Source organism: Dermacentor albipictus, chromosome 9 (genome assembly GCF_038994185.2).
Source record: "Dermacentor albipictus isolate Rhodes 1998 colony chromosome 9, USDA_Dalb.pri_finalv2, whole genome shotgun sequence".
In the NCBI taxonomy this organism is placed as follows: domain Eukaryota; kingdom Metazoa; phylum Arthropoda; class Arachnida; order Ixodida; family Ixodidae; genus Dermacentor; species Dermacentor albipictus.
The window spans coordinates 48,540,390-48,555,163 of record NC_091829.1 but is presented as its reverse complement, the minus strand read 5'-3'; the positions used below and the strand labels follow the sequence as shown (position 1 = coordinate 48,555,163).

The 14,774-nt window shown below is 49.6% G+C and overlaps 1 protein-coding gene across 2 annotated transcripts in view; it reads right to left on the bottom strand.

Annotated features, from left to right (window-relative positions):
- Positions 1–497: 497 nt before the first annotated feature.
- Positions 498–14,774, bottom strand: part of LOC135916202 (membralin) — a 270,073-nt gene continuing 255,796 nt past the window's right edge. For both annotated transcript variants that reach the window (XM_065449488.2, XM_065449489.1), the window contains 3 exons: positions 7,089–7,221; positions 3,760–3,859; positions 498–1,982 (listed from right to left, as the gene is read on the bottom strand). In XM_065449488.2, coding sequence (XP_065305560.1) covers positions 1,188–1,982; positions 3,760–3,859; positions 7,089–7,221 — 1,028 coding nt within the window. In that variant the 3' untranslated portion in view covers positions 498–1,187. The remainder of the gene's footprint in view (positions 1,983–3,759; positions 3,860–7,088; positions 7,222–14,774) is intronic.

The window sequence follows — 14,774 nt, the reverse complement described above, 5'->3', positions numbered from 1 at the left end:
TTTCGAAAAAAAAAAGAACTTTCAAAGTAAGTATTAATAGCGACACAGTCGCTGGAACCCCACTGCCCTTTCTCTTTTCTTCTCATATTTATCGCTTCTGAAACCCTAAGTAGATCACTAACAACTCTCATGAAGCACTAAGTCACTGCTTACTAGCAGTGCCTTGCATTCAGAACATGGCATAGAATTTGTGGACAATAAGTTATTTAAGCAGCCTTTACAGCAATTAAATGGCACTGAAGGTGTGTCATTGGAAGCTATTTTTACAGTAACAGAAATGTTCGCTCGACCAGAATATTAAAGCATTGTGAAAGGGAAAGATCAGAAAGAAAACATCTACGCTCAAGCTATTTTCTTTTTTTACATTTGCTGCGGCTGCACCACCACGAGAAAAAAAAATGAAAGAAAAGGCACGCCTTTGTGGCAGCACCCACTTTCATGAAGTCTCGATTCCTAAATGTGCATTGCAGTCCTTGGAAAACAAAAATGAAGTGACGTAGAGCAATACCACCACTTTTATACACCACGATAGACATACCTATAGCGCTGGATCCCAACCGAGACCTCAAACTTCAGGCCCAGGACCGTCATCAGTTTCTGCACTCTACTACATCGGTCACAGCCCCAACTATAGCGTCGGCATTTCTTCAACTTTGTACAACAGCGTACGGCCTATGACTGGGTAAGCGGTGTCACGCACCTTGGCCATACAAAACAGCAGCACTTGTCTCTGAAGTGCTCAACATTAGTGCCACGACAGGGATTCACAGTTTGGCAGCCGAAGCGGTCAGCAATGTGCCCCATTCCGAGGACAGAGACATCGCAAAGCATCGACACGTCGCTGTTCAGTATCTCCACAGTTCGCACTTGCTCTTATTAGTGTAGTCACAATTGCTCACAGTTGCCAGCAGAAGTTTCTCGTTGAACAGAGTCCGTGTGCCAAGAGCTAGGCAAACCAAACGAACACAGAACACAATGCTGCAGCTGCTGGTGACAAAATTACATTTCGCCAGAGCACGTCGGCATGGACTTTGCACCTAGGGCTAACATGATTCCTCACTCTAGACTAACTTGACCCGGTGCGTCACATAAGCCCACAGGGCTGGCGATATTTCAGTGGTCCACTCCACACACGACAAAACACTTAAAAAAAAGACAGGAAAAAAAAAGACCGCTACCACCTGGCACTACGCCAGCGGGTCTTCCGAGCTGGGCGCACTATTTTGACCATCAGGAACAGCAGGTTCTGGCTCCGGTTCCGGCCCGGTCGTCTCGTCGTTCTGAGACGCCGCGTCCCCTTCGCCCTTGAGGTCTTCGCAGGACGAAGACGTCGACTCCTTGCGCTCCTTCGCCACTCTGTCGCCGACGTTCGCCAGCTTGGTCGAGTTTTCCGACGTGTCGTCGGACGTCTGGATCACCTCCGCACTGCCGTCGGTGCGACCGCTCGGAGCGAGCGCGACGTCCCCTTCGCCGTTCCTCGTGTTAGCCTCCTCGACGCCACTCCTCGAGCCGTCGTTCGGCGACTGCTGTGTTTGCTGTTGCTGAGACTGCTGCGGTGACTGGGACTGCTCTTGCTGCTGCTGGTTCGGTGACTGCGACGCAGTAGCCGCGGCGCCCAGCGTGGCCGCGTTCAGCAGGTTGCCGATGTATACGGTTCGGATGAAGGCGACGCGCGGAGCGTCGCCCGACTGCTGGATGGCGATGGCGCCGTGGCCGTTCAAGCGGACGGTCGTCGAGTGGAACGGCCCGCTCACGCCGTTGGCGCGTTGGTTCTGCTGCTGCTGCTGCGATGCGGTCGCCGAGCTTTGCGTGCCGCCGCCACCGCCGGCCGGGCCGCCACTGGCTCCCGCGGCGGCCGACGCCTCGGTGCCGGCCGCCCCGTTGGTGGCGCCGGCGCGGGCCGGCTCGCCTTGTTCCAGGCCGCCGGAGCGCTGGAGGATCGACGGCAGCTCGTAGTGGTGGAAGAAGTAGATCATCGAGTGCTGCGACGGAGATGGAAAACGAAACGCGCGCGCGTCAGCAGCGGGGCAAGTTAGGTTTGAGAAATGCAGCTGCCTAAACAGACTAGACAGAAACCGAAACTATGCGAATCAGCTTCACCCGAGGCAGAACACACGTGGACGTGCCGGCAGGAGTCCTCGCGGCAAACGACGGCCACTGCACAGTCGCAGTCAGAATTAAATCGAGTAATTAAAACATCTAACGCACTTTAATTGTAACAGAAGAAAAAGGGCTACAAGGACCACAAATGGAATGCTTGGGAAGGGAGACGCATGAAACTGGCAGCTTTAAGGCATGTCAACCAGAAATCTCCAGTGCCATCCCCCAGAGAAATGAAACAGTGCTTAAGGCACGTTCGGATTACGACGGAAGGTCAGCGGCTGTATTGGACAAACTATGTTTAAACTACTTTAGCGTTTCTATGAATAGTAACGTTCATGATCATCATCGTCATCAGCCCATTTGGATCTAGCACATGCCGATGGTTCTTTTCAGCTGTTTTCAGTTATTCCTCACCTGCGCCATTTGACTTCATCTTACACCTGCATGTTCCCAAATATCATTTATTCTAATCTGACACTTAATATTTAGATCTAATCTCTCATCATATTCTCGGACCATGGCCCCACGCGTCACAGGCTTACAAAGCGACGCGGGCCCTGCTACGCTTCATGAAAGCGACTGGTCTCAGTGACCGATCATAGGCGTGAAGTTGTGGACATCCGCGTGTATTCACACCGATAGTACCTTCTTCTCTCCATCTCCTTTCTTTTCTTCCCTTAAACCCCTTCCCCAGTGTAGGGTAGCAAACCTAAGGTGCGTCCGGTTGACCTCCCTACCTTTCCTTCCTTCCTTTTCCTCCTCCTCCTGTTCATCGTAGTCTCTACTACAGCTCACTATTTCTCTTAACTTGGTACCGATTCCGTCAATCTAACGGACCAAGCCCCAAAGATCGGCTCAACTCATTACATTATCTGTTCAGCTCCATTTTCCTTATTTAATCTCAACTGAAATAATAGCTTCTCGCATTTGCTCTTTAATGTACTCATGATGATGATAACGATGATCCTGGCTACCGTATATGGCAGGTTAAAAGCGATTTATTACGAAAGTTGTGACAGTATGCGGTGCTTATATAAGGGTTGCCGCAACTGCTTCAATGCAATATGCTGCAGTTCCAGGAGAGAATGGGGAATACCTGTTTATAAGAAAGAGCAACATGATGCGCGGCAATAACGACGGGAGGAAATAGGCATCGCAGTATGCAAGCACACGAAGACCAGGTCTGCCCAAGTTTTCAAAGCCGGCAGTCTAGGCCCACGCTCTTTAAAAATCATAGCCTTGATGCCCCAGAAACTGTGAAATCCCAGTTACTGTACGTTTCAGGCGCTCTTAAGGAAGGAGGAGGAAACGAAACAAAAGGAATGCCTGCTCTGTTCCTTGTACGATCCTCTTTGAAAGCGCCTAATGTACAAAAATTCCAACTAGCCCAACATTGTGCATTAGATTCACATTTCCGTCGAGCGCACAGAATAAGTTGCTCGGCTGCTCGATTGCTAGCTTGCTCGGTTGGTTGCTGGTAGGTGTTCAAAGGCAGGTAGGAGCAGCACTTAACAGTGTGTTTACCATGTGCGTGAGTGTGCTAAAAGAAAACAAAAAGAAAACGCGAGGATAAGCGGTTCACGCAGTTTCAGGGACACGACACGAGGAACAAAAGATGGTTTCCCCTGCGGTGCGCAGATGACACCAGAAGCAGACCTGTATGAAGAACCAGGAGGTCAGCAGGGCCAATCCACTGTACTGTCCGTTGAAGCGGTAGTCGTACGCGTAGAACGCAAAGTGGTACAGGTAGAAGAACCTGCGAAGAACCAATACAAAAACAAAGCGGAGGAGGAGGCGATGAAGACAACCATCACAACCTCAGGGCGGCGCAAATTCCCTCCTGACTTGGTCGAATAAGACTGCCAGCAGGTTACGCGCTGTCAAGCTGCGGGTCTCACACAGTTTATCATGTCAAAATGAAACGCGTGCAAGGCGGCAAAGCAAACTAAATTCGGTGAGAACCTATATCCTGTCTCAGTAGTTCCGTGAAGCACTGTGGAAGCTGCAGGTGTCTCGACCAATCAGGAGGGCAAGCACATCTAAAGGTATCCGTCCACACTTTGTTCGTCGTCCAGCGCATTGTCACCCACGCAAGCACCTGAATTTGCAAGCCGCGCTGCCATTGGTCCTGCTGCACGGCCACGACACAAGGTGTCATACAGTGTTCTATTCCGACACAAAGTGTCATACAGTATGTTTATCGTGTCTGTTCACAGCAGTGCGATAACCACAGGACAACGTTGAGGACCACTTGAATGGTGCAGTTTGCTGCCCGCAGCACTATACAGACGTGGGATCTGCTCCAGTTGCGCATGTTCAGTTATAAACTACATGAGCATTATTTGTGCACTTTATTTATGACATATATCTAAACTATTTATCACCACTGGCGCGGCGCACTTCCAGTAGCAGTTACACGCGTCCTACATTAGCCGGTTTATCAAAATCACGTGACAATCGATCACGTTACAGGCAGTGCTGCTTACATAAAGGCGTGACCTTGATTCTCCAGCAGGACGCAGTGCTTCCTGGTAAGTAGTAGTAGTAGTAGTAGTAGTAGTAGTAGTAGTAGTAGTAGTAGTAGTAGTAGTAGTAGTAGTAGTAGTAGTAGTTGGTTATTTATTTTAAATGACATAATGAAAAGGAAAGTAAGGATAACTGCTGCTGACCACACTGTAACTGTGTGGCAACCTCTGCTGATGACACCTGAACAGCGGTCAGCAACAGGGATGGGGTTAAGGGGATAGGGACAGAGGTGGACTAGGACAAAGGAAACTATTTACATAATGCACTACGTGGTGAAAATAAACAAATAAGCGCGACTACGTCACCATAAAATACCATGGCTCGCTTGTGCTGGGCGTACGGGCTTTCGTTTGAAATCTCATCTACTTCTCACCGTGCAGAGGTTTGATATATATTGCGGAGAGGATCGCTAACGCGTGAACTACGCACCACGTTCGTCTTGTTTTCAATGCAAAAATCTGGCGAGGGCCCTTTTTTAGAGAGGCGATTCAGGGCCAAGAGCATTTTGAAACAACGTGCGTACGCTACAGTCTCACGGGAACGCCGCGAAAAGTACAAAATAAATGCTAAAAGTGGAGAAAAAAACGCCCACACACATTTATCTCACGCTCTCTCTTCTTCCTTTGTTCGTTCCTGCCGCTTTTTCTTTCCGCGGTAGGCGCGCTCACTCAACGCACAAAGCGTTGTCGCACGCTCCGCTGGCGAAGAAAACAAGCCGCAGCCGATGGCAAAGCTGCACGCGCGTAAAGCGAGCTGGCGTTCGGATCAGCGTCGGGAACGCAGGAGCAGCAGACTCCCGCAACAGCCAACGTGAGCACACCCACACGCCAGGGGGAGTCGCGGGCGGCGTAATGATGAATCAAGCGGTATAATTGGAAGACGACTACGCTGTCGCCACAATTATTTAGCGCCACTGCATCCCAACAAGTGCGACTACAAAAAAAATAATAATAATGAGAACACGCAATGATAGCGAAGCCACCAGCAGTGGATGAGGAAATTCCCGGTAGGCGAACGCAGAATGCACCGGAGCAGACGACTTTTCTTCTTCTCTTTATTTCTTTTTTTTTTTACTTTCCCTAGCTGCGTGCAAGGCATCCCTTTCTAAGGGTCCAATGACACGGCTAACTCTTTCTTTTGCAAGCCTGCTATCAAAGGCCGCCCCCTGACTGCTGCTTTTTCTTTCCTCTCTTCCGCGCACGTCTGAATGGGAGTTCATTTATCAACAAAGCAGCAAACAGCGAGCGTAACACAACGCTGTCCCGGACACTATTTGCTCGCGTCTTCTGTTTGCGTAACGCCAGCGCCGGCGCCGGGCGCTTTCTATGCGCTCCGCTTCGTGCGGTTCTCGAAAGGTGGGATGCGAAGGCCATTAACGGGGCACCTCTCCCGCGACGCTTGCTCGTGCACGCGCAAGAGTGCCTCACTGGGATTCGGATGCAACCGCACCTGGGTGTCGCAAAGCATGCTTATATCCCGCAGACTTGATGAAAAAAGAAAGACAAACGGGAGATCTAGGACAAACGCAGCTTCAACCTAAAACAATCCCCATCACTCTTCCTTGAGATACGTATATCCAGAACCAGCGTAAGATAGCAGTAACTCCAACGTTTTTACGTTTTGATTCCCGTCCTGCGCAACGCCCGCAGAATTCAGCGAAACAGCGTTGAAGCGTAGTTGCGCAAGAACAGAGGACATAAATGCGACACGTCTACCCAAGAAGCGATGGGGATGTCTATAGTTCACTGGTTGAGGGAGTTGGATTTAGAGCGTAGAATGCCGAGGAAAGAGCAACGTTTGGGTGCACAACTATGATTTCTAGCGCTTAAATCTAACGCATTGGTTGTACTTCCAGCTAAAAGGGGCAAAATCAAGAACCAGATAAAAGAGCAATTATAAACGTATGTATAAACAAATAAATAGACAAGCAAATGAACATGTTTGCACAGCGCAAAAGACGAAGACTGAAGGAATAACACAACACAGGCGCTGCGCTGTGTTCTTCCTTCAGTCCTCGTCTCTTGCGCTGCGCAAACATGTCAATATTGAATCACCAACTCGCGCAAGCTTCCACCTTTATCAAGTAAATGAAACGCGGAATAAGCGAAAAGGTTGCAGAAGAGCTGCCAACCCCTGCCCAACGATACCAGAAAGCTTCAGAAACAGCGGCTGCAAGTAACTAAGCGTATCGAACTGCTCCCGCGGCAATGCGCATGCGCAGAGCGAACGCAGCTTAGTGTCCTTTTGTACTCTGCTTGGCTCCTTTCGCACGGAGGGCCGATAGCGCCCACGAGCGTTCGGTCTGTTACTTGTTAAAGCTCCCTACTATGGCTGATGCGCGTAAGCGTCTAGCTGTCGAGACCTCGACCGGCGCGAGAGCGGTCAGTTCAAGCGTATAAGCAATAGACCGGACTGGCAGTACACGCGTCGAGACATCCATGCGCGATTGGTATACGTGCCTGAGCCAGTGCCTCTTGGTAATGGCGGTGTGGCAGCAGATGGCGTCGTACTGGTCGGCGACCCACACGATCAGGATGATGTAGAAGGCGGTGGTCGTGTCGTTGAAGAACTCGGACATGATAGTCTCCATGCCTGCAAGCAAGCGATACGCAAACAACGTGGGCAAGCAGCGCGGCCGACAGCATCGAACCACTCACATAAGAATTGCGCAGAAACCATCGAAGATGATTTTGAATGTAAGCGAATAGCCCGAACGAGCGAGAAAACGACAGCCCCCTCCCCCCCCCCCCGCCCATCCCGCAACTCTGTTGCGCGAGAGCTCACGTGCGTCGCCTCCCCCTCTCTCACCCGCCACCCCTTCCCCCGCACTCCTCGCAACTTGGTCGCTGAATAAACTGCAGGAGAGTTGCATTAAACTGACTGCAAACTGGGTTCATCTCTGGGCTATAAGATGCACAGGTACATGATACGCCGATCTGCTTAGTCGTACGATCGGGTGCGAACCATTTCTGGGAGCCCGCCATCCCGAAGTGTCTTGCGGGTCCTCGAGCTGCGGGCCCGGTCGAAGCGCGCTGCTGGAGACGTGTATGGATGTCAACAAAGAAGACGATTTGGCGAGAAGAACGCGTGGCTGGTTCGGGCAGCCATCTTGCATACGTAGCGTTGCCGCAGCTTGTAACGTAACCTACAAATACAGCTTTCCTTTACTTTAGCGCTTCGCTAATTTGGCCCCGTGGCAATACACCTGTCGAAACGTATTCAAGCGTTTTTCATCAACTGTTTCTTCGGGATTACAAATAACGCCATTAGGGCTTCGTAAGTCGCGCGTCTTGAGATTGATGCACGCCATATCCTGCTGCCGCACAATACGCTTCAGCTCCGAGCGGGAAGTCGCAGCCCGCACGACCCTGGGGCCATGCGTGGCACAGAGCGATCAAACAAACAAACAAACAAACAGAAAAAGAAAGAAAGGAAATGTCGGAAACCTGCCGTTGCCCCCGGGTTCAGAATCGCATTGGCGGATATATCGAGGCCCCCGCAGTCAAACATCGCGGAACGCAGCGCCATAACGTCAGGGCAAATAGTCCTCGTGAGTATACCACGCACCGGTAGAGAAAGATTGTCCCCTGGGGCACGCAAACACCGCGGCAAACGGAAAAGAACTTTAAAAAAAAAGAAAAGAAAACAGAAGGTTAGGGAACACCGAAACAGAAAACGGGACAACAATCCCGACTGAATCCGCCCACACAAAACCGAGCCAAGTCTCGGTCGAGCGTCAGGTGCACATAGTCGCCCGCGTTACCATGCAGGTATCGGAAGGAGAAAGCGTAACAAAGCTGTCAAGTCAAAACTCCGTGAAGCCAAATTCACGCTTTCGATATCTGTCCTGCCATTACACAAGAAATGGACGCAGAAACGTGCGTGATTGTCGTGCACGTAGATGGTGTCGCAAAGGCGCGATGGGCGCGCTGAACGATGCCATGAAGTGCGAAAGTAGATTTCGACACCTTTCAACAAATACAAAACCTGGTAAAAAAATATAATAAACTAGCGGTTATGAGGATACGCTCAACGGAGGAAGGTATATACGTAATCAAACCTTTTTCTTTTATTCTCTTTTCTTTTTTTCTCAGATGCGCGCCCAACTGCCCTAAAACGGGAAGCGCCAATTGGCTAGAAGCAAATACTCCGTTGGAAAGCCGATTGTCTAAGCCAGAAGGAGCCGCGCGCGAGAGAGTCCGAATACGAGATCGCCAAGATGACGCGCTGACGCCGAGCCGAGGAGCGGGCGAACGTTTGAATACGCCCGAGGGCAGAGTGCAGAATTCGAGAAGGCGCGCGAAAGTCGGACAACGGCAACGCAAGAGTTCTAGATTTCTTGTTTCTATATCGTAACCAAATACAAAAAAAGTTATGCAACACCTAAGAGTGCCTTCTCTCCGCGATGCAAGCGCCCAACAGCAGCCTCGCTGTTGTTGCAGCTTCTTCTGAGCAACAAGTGACTCGTTTTGTAACAGTGCTTAACGGTACGCTAAAGACGGAGGCTAAATAAAGCCCGTAGTGGGCAAACTTCTAAGCTCGCGAGTGCCTTGCTCGTAACCTCTCCCCTCCTGACTTTAAAAACTGTTCTAGAAAACCGGTCAATTCTGCCACGATTTGTCGAATCAGAGGTAATCAGAGAGGACGTGAGCTCACTTCCTCCCCGCTGTATCTAAACGTGTGCCTCAATCACAACAGGCAAGATGGCGCGTACGTCAGCGGTCATAGCGCCCATGCACCGAAATCGGCAACCGCAAGGGCGCCGCCATGTTGCTACTCTGTGGAGGCGCACAAGCGCAGACGACAAGACTGCTTGAGTTAATCAGGTATGCTGTGCATGCTTTTCATTCTAGCGCTTTTGTACACATCACCTTACTCTTTATTTCTCTTCCTCAAAACCTCTCTATCTACCTTGCACCGCTACATAAGCCTGTAACGGACCCGGTCGTATCAATCTCTTCCCTGGTTTTTTTCACATCAGTACCCTAAACGTATCTTATCTCAACTGCTGACCGGTTGATGCTTCCGGCCACGTTAAATCCTAGCGTTTCTGGAAGGTGTACGTCGCCTACGTGTCTCACTGGGTGAATCGCTTCGCATTCCATTAGGATGTGCCGAGTGGTGTCCGGATTTTTGCTGCAGCATACACATGCCTCGTTTTATTGCGAATACTTGCTCTGGGATGTTTATGTCGTTGGGCAATAACCTCGAGTTTCAAATAGCAAGACACTGCCCTTTGTGTCATCGTACGCTTTCCCTTTTATATTCTTTCTTCCCATTCTTTCAAATCTACATGGTCTTTTTGTTTCCATTCTTTGCATCCAATTCCCTGCCTCTGTTTCTCTCACTTTCTTTTCGATGACTCCTGGTCGTCTATTGACACATCCAATTACCCTGTACTTTGTCGCCAACTTTCTTGACTTCTTCCTCCATTCTGTGTCCACGCTTTTTAGGTACAAATAATCGAGCACTTCAGCCGCCCAATTATCTCGATCCATGTGTTCCCGAGTCTTTCTACAAACCAAATTTTGCTATGCGTTTCTCTGGCTTCAAAAAAGAGGCCCAACCAATGTCACCCCGCACAGCCTCATTTGCGATTTTACCGTGGGCTACCAAAGCCAACCGGCCTACCGATCTTTGGTTTGGAAGGCGGAAATCGACACGATCCCGAGCGCCCTTCAGTACGGTGGCGCCATCTAGTTCAGGCACCTGCAAACGCATCTTTTCACGCCCCATAAATTTTACATAAAAACTATTTAAATATACATCCCATCTTTCTGAAAATTACAGGGAATGAACTTTACACGTTGTCCATGCATACGTGCTACGTGTTAATGCTTGTTATTACATGTCATGTCGATTTTTTTTTATTTAACGTGAGTCGTAGCAACATGGCGTCGCCTTTGCGGTTGCCATGTTTGGATTGGAACGCACACAAGATCTCCCCGACCGCACGGTGCCATAGCGCTGAATTTCCGAACTAGGAGAACGCACTAGTGCACAGCAGAATATATTACAAAACCTGAGAATTGAAATCATGCCACAGAGCTCGCGAACCTGAAGGCTCAATGAATATGTGAGTCTCTCTCAGTCACACGGCCGGCTGAGTATATCATAATTGGGAACATTGGTTGCGCTTACTAGACAATCACATGAAAGAAGACAGGACAGGCGTAGTATATCATGCAAAGTTGCGGCCCTGAGACCACCACATTTTGGCGCCCGACGTGGGGCTTCGTATAGCATAGTTCGCATAATATTTGTATAAATGTGTGGACAACGAGGCGTGAGTTCCAGAAAGTGTTTCGAAGTCGTGGTTGTACGGTAATTGTTAACTATACAATACGTCATGCCATAGGCTCCCGAACTCCGTCCACGCGCGAGCATCTTCCATACTGGTCACTTGTACGTGCGTCCTGGGGGAAGGGGGGGGGGGGGGGGCACGAGGTCGCGGGATCGAATCCCGGAATGCGAAAACACCCGTGTACTTAGATTTAGGTGCACGTTAAAGAACCCCAGGTGGTCAAAATTTCCGGAGTCCTCCACTACGGCGTGCCTCATAATTAGAAAGTGGTTTTGGCACGTAAAACCCCATAATTTAATTTTTAAGGGGGGGGGGGGGTTCCGTCAGTATCCACCTAGTGGACATGTCCATTTCGTCTGCTACTGAAGTGCTGAGTGGCTGGGGGCGCCTGTCTCCTTCCTGACGCATACCCCAGCTCAGCCAATCCGAACTTCAGCAGCAGACCAAATGGACATCTACAGTTGGACACTTGTAGAATACACCCCCCTCCCCCTGATTTCAAACACATTTGTGTTCGCGCAATAAGGACAAGCCTATATGACGTTGACATAAGTTCAGCTGTCGACAGTGTGCGCAGGACTTTGTACAGTGAATGCGAACGCCTCGCCATACGCGTTATCACGTCATCAGTGCGCATGCCCAGAACGATCTGGAAGAGCGGATCGTACAATCATTAAATTGATTGTACTACCATTCAATTGCGTGCCCTATAGTCCGAATTCATTCGTCGAATCGAGCAACGATTCATTTGCCGAGACACTTCTTACCTTTCTCCAACGTACCGCATACCCGTATCAGCCAAAAGCACAATTCCCAGTAGAAGAGTATGCCTAAAGCTTCAATGCACGCCGAGTCCGATAAATCTACACAGCACCCACGAGGGGACAAAAAAAAGCAAGTACGCTTAAGCGACCTGTTAAAACATGCATGGATTGCATCGACTCGCGTCGGCTCACCTCCGTTCTTTCATCGGTGCTTGTATCCGCACCTAAGCGGCACCGACTCTGTTTAAGTTCGTCCTCGCGTTTAATCTTGTTACTTGCTTACATCTGAGAATCGCGTGCTCGGAGTAAGGACCAAACATTCAAAGAAAGAAGGGGGAGGGGGGGTACAAATAAGAAGCAGGTGAAAAAAAAAAGGAGTTTGAGCTGAGTATCAGCAGACGACGCTTCAAAGCAGAAGTCGGAAGACTGGCGGCTCGCAAGAACATACGAAAATATAACAGGCATGTACGTACCGTCGCAGCAGAAACGGCTGAACTCCGAGTTCGACTTGTTTATTCATGTGGCGCCCCCGTTTCGCCTGAAAATCTCTTTCTTCCAATTTCGTTTAACACCAAAAATATCGACAAGAAATTATGGAATAACGGTATTATGAAAGAAAAACAAAATCGGGAAACGGGGAGCAGCAGCAGCGGACCCGTCGTACGTCTTCAAAAGGAGAAACAGCGCGGAACGAAATCTTCCTTCGGAAAATTATAATACGAAAGGCGGCAGACGACGGGTCGGCGTACAGATTTGAGCTCATGGTGCGCGCTCTGTAAGCCGCGAAAGCAGAGAAAGAAGGAAAGAAAAAAAATGATAAAGCACTTGAAGAAATTGAGCATACGGGCTGCCAGGCAGGCGGGTGTGCGAAGAGTGGCGAAGTGAACAACGCGCCCGTCCTTACTCGCACGATACGAGATCGCCGTAATCAGATAAGGCCTCGGTCAAAGAGGGAGCGGAGATCGGCGCCCGCGGTCCTTTGCGCACGTCACGCTGCAGAAAGGCGTCGAGCGGCGAAACGTCTCGACTTTGAAGACGAGCGCCCGCTCGGGCATGAATTCCGTCCGTGACGCAATATGGCATCGGAGGAACTAAGCCGGGGTGCCGCTCCGGCAACTGTCCAATGCCGCCATTTTCGCGTCTCTGATTGGCTCACGTGGGTGCTACGGCTTCCCTTATTGGCTCAAAATTTGAACAGGCGGAATTTGACCATGTGAAACTCGATAAGTCGAGGACACACAGGCTGCTATAGGGGACCTGCACAATGCCGACCACCTTGTGCAGTCAGGCGACGCTGGTTCTTGGGCGCCATTGTGAGGGATATAATGACACGATCGGGTTCGAATATCCGGTTACCTGCCCCGTCACGTGCATGTATGTCTTGTACAGTTTCTGCATCGTTCCATCGCTGAAATTCAACCTGGCGACCTGCTGCTACGGCCCGCTATGCAAGCAGTGAGTATACGTGCACATTTGCGGTCTTAAGGCATACATCAGTGCGCAAAATTTAGTATGGCGTTCAATGCATCGAGTGAACTCGGCCACTTCGTGACCGCAACAACCGTTTGTCCGTATTTCGCACTAATTGTAACAGTTAAGTGCAGCAGCTCCCATTCAACAGTCACACAGTATGTTTAAAGGAACGTACACGGCATTTTTCGCATCAACGAGTTACTGCGGATCGTCGTAATGAGCTGGGTCATTCGCCTAAAACTGTGCAGGCGGCAGCAGCCACGTGATGATATGCCGTGCAACGGTGGCCGCGACAAGCAGGCCCAATCATGTGGCCGAATACTGTAGCGTTTGCGAGGTCGCTTCAGCCGCGCTATATATAATCGCGCAAGATTGCTACATATGTACAGAAGATATCGCAGCATGCCGCCGCTTATTGATTTGCTTCCCTCTTTTTCGTGAAGCCTCAGACAGGCTGGCCGACATTTCGATGGGTCGGTCTTTGTTGTATTCTAAGGAACGGGATGACCTCAAAATAAAACAAAACTCTAGGTTTACAACATAGATGCATATGCCTTGAAATCCTAGTACACTGCATGCTACCAACAAGCTACATTAGTAAAAACGTGCGCGAACGTGTAATTGAAATGGCAGACAATAGCGTACCCGTCAATGAAAGTCAGTCGCACGGGCACATTCGGTCTATATGCCATTTTCATTAAAGAGCTGTTTCCATTAAAACAAGTCACCCCGTACATAGTGTCCACGAAATGCCACCAGGGACAGAAACTGGCAAAGGACTAAGCCTGACTAGGGGACCTAAGTCGTGCGCTAGCGATACATCGTACAACCTTTGTCAAAAAATATGTATGGAGATGTTACATTCGCTTCGGCGTCTTCAAAGCACAAGCACTGCACAAAAATCGCCAGCAAGGCGCTCTACGTAAACAGGCAGCAGCGACAATACAACCAAGTGACTCTAGACACGTCCTTCTGAGTTACAACGTGTTGTCACGGCACAGTGATTTTTCATTCGATCAGGTTTTTTCAATGGAGTACCGATACCAAATGTGTGACTGCCCAGAAGAGAGTACAATATACGATATCCACGTATAATGTAAGAATTAATGATGATGCAGTGGTGACACCTAGTAACTCTCTTTTCTGTTTTAGTTGTCAAACAGAATACGCTATTCGTAATCGGCGTTCATTTTACCAGCCTCAAGACTTTGTACACAACAGCTAAGAACCCATGCTCTGTGCTGTGCTTTCTCCTTGCTTGTGTGCAATGGACAGCGTGACGGCAAGAACAATACGAATGGAAACAGCTTCTTGGCGTTCAGCGTCACTAAAATGCCTTCATTTTGCGCTAACAGTTGGAAGGTACCAAAGGGCCCATTCAACATTCTGCAAAGCGTATTATTCAGGTCAAGTTTTGGAACTCTCAATCCAAACTAATCTTTGTTTAGGTGCCAATTACGTGTTGCTTTTCAAATTCGACCATCCAGCACATCTGATAACGGCTGAAGCAGCGCGCTGCCGTCTTAGCCCCCACCTTCACAAAAATTTACATTTAGGCGGTTTATAGAATGTTTAGTGACATTTTTCGGTGACGTCTAGCTGCA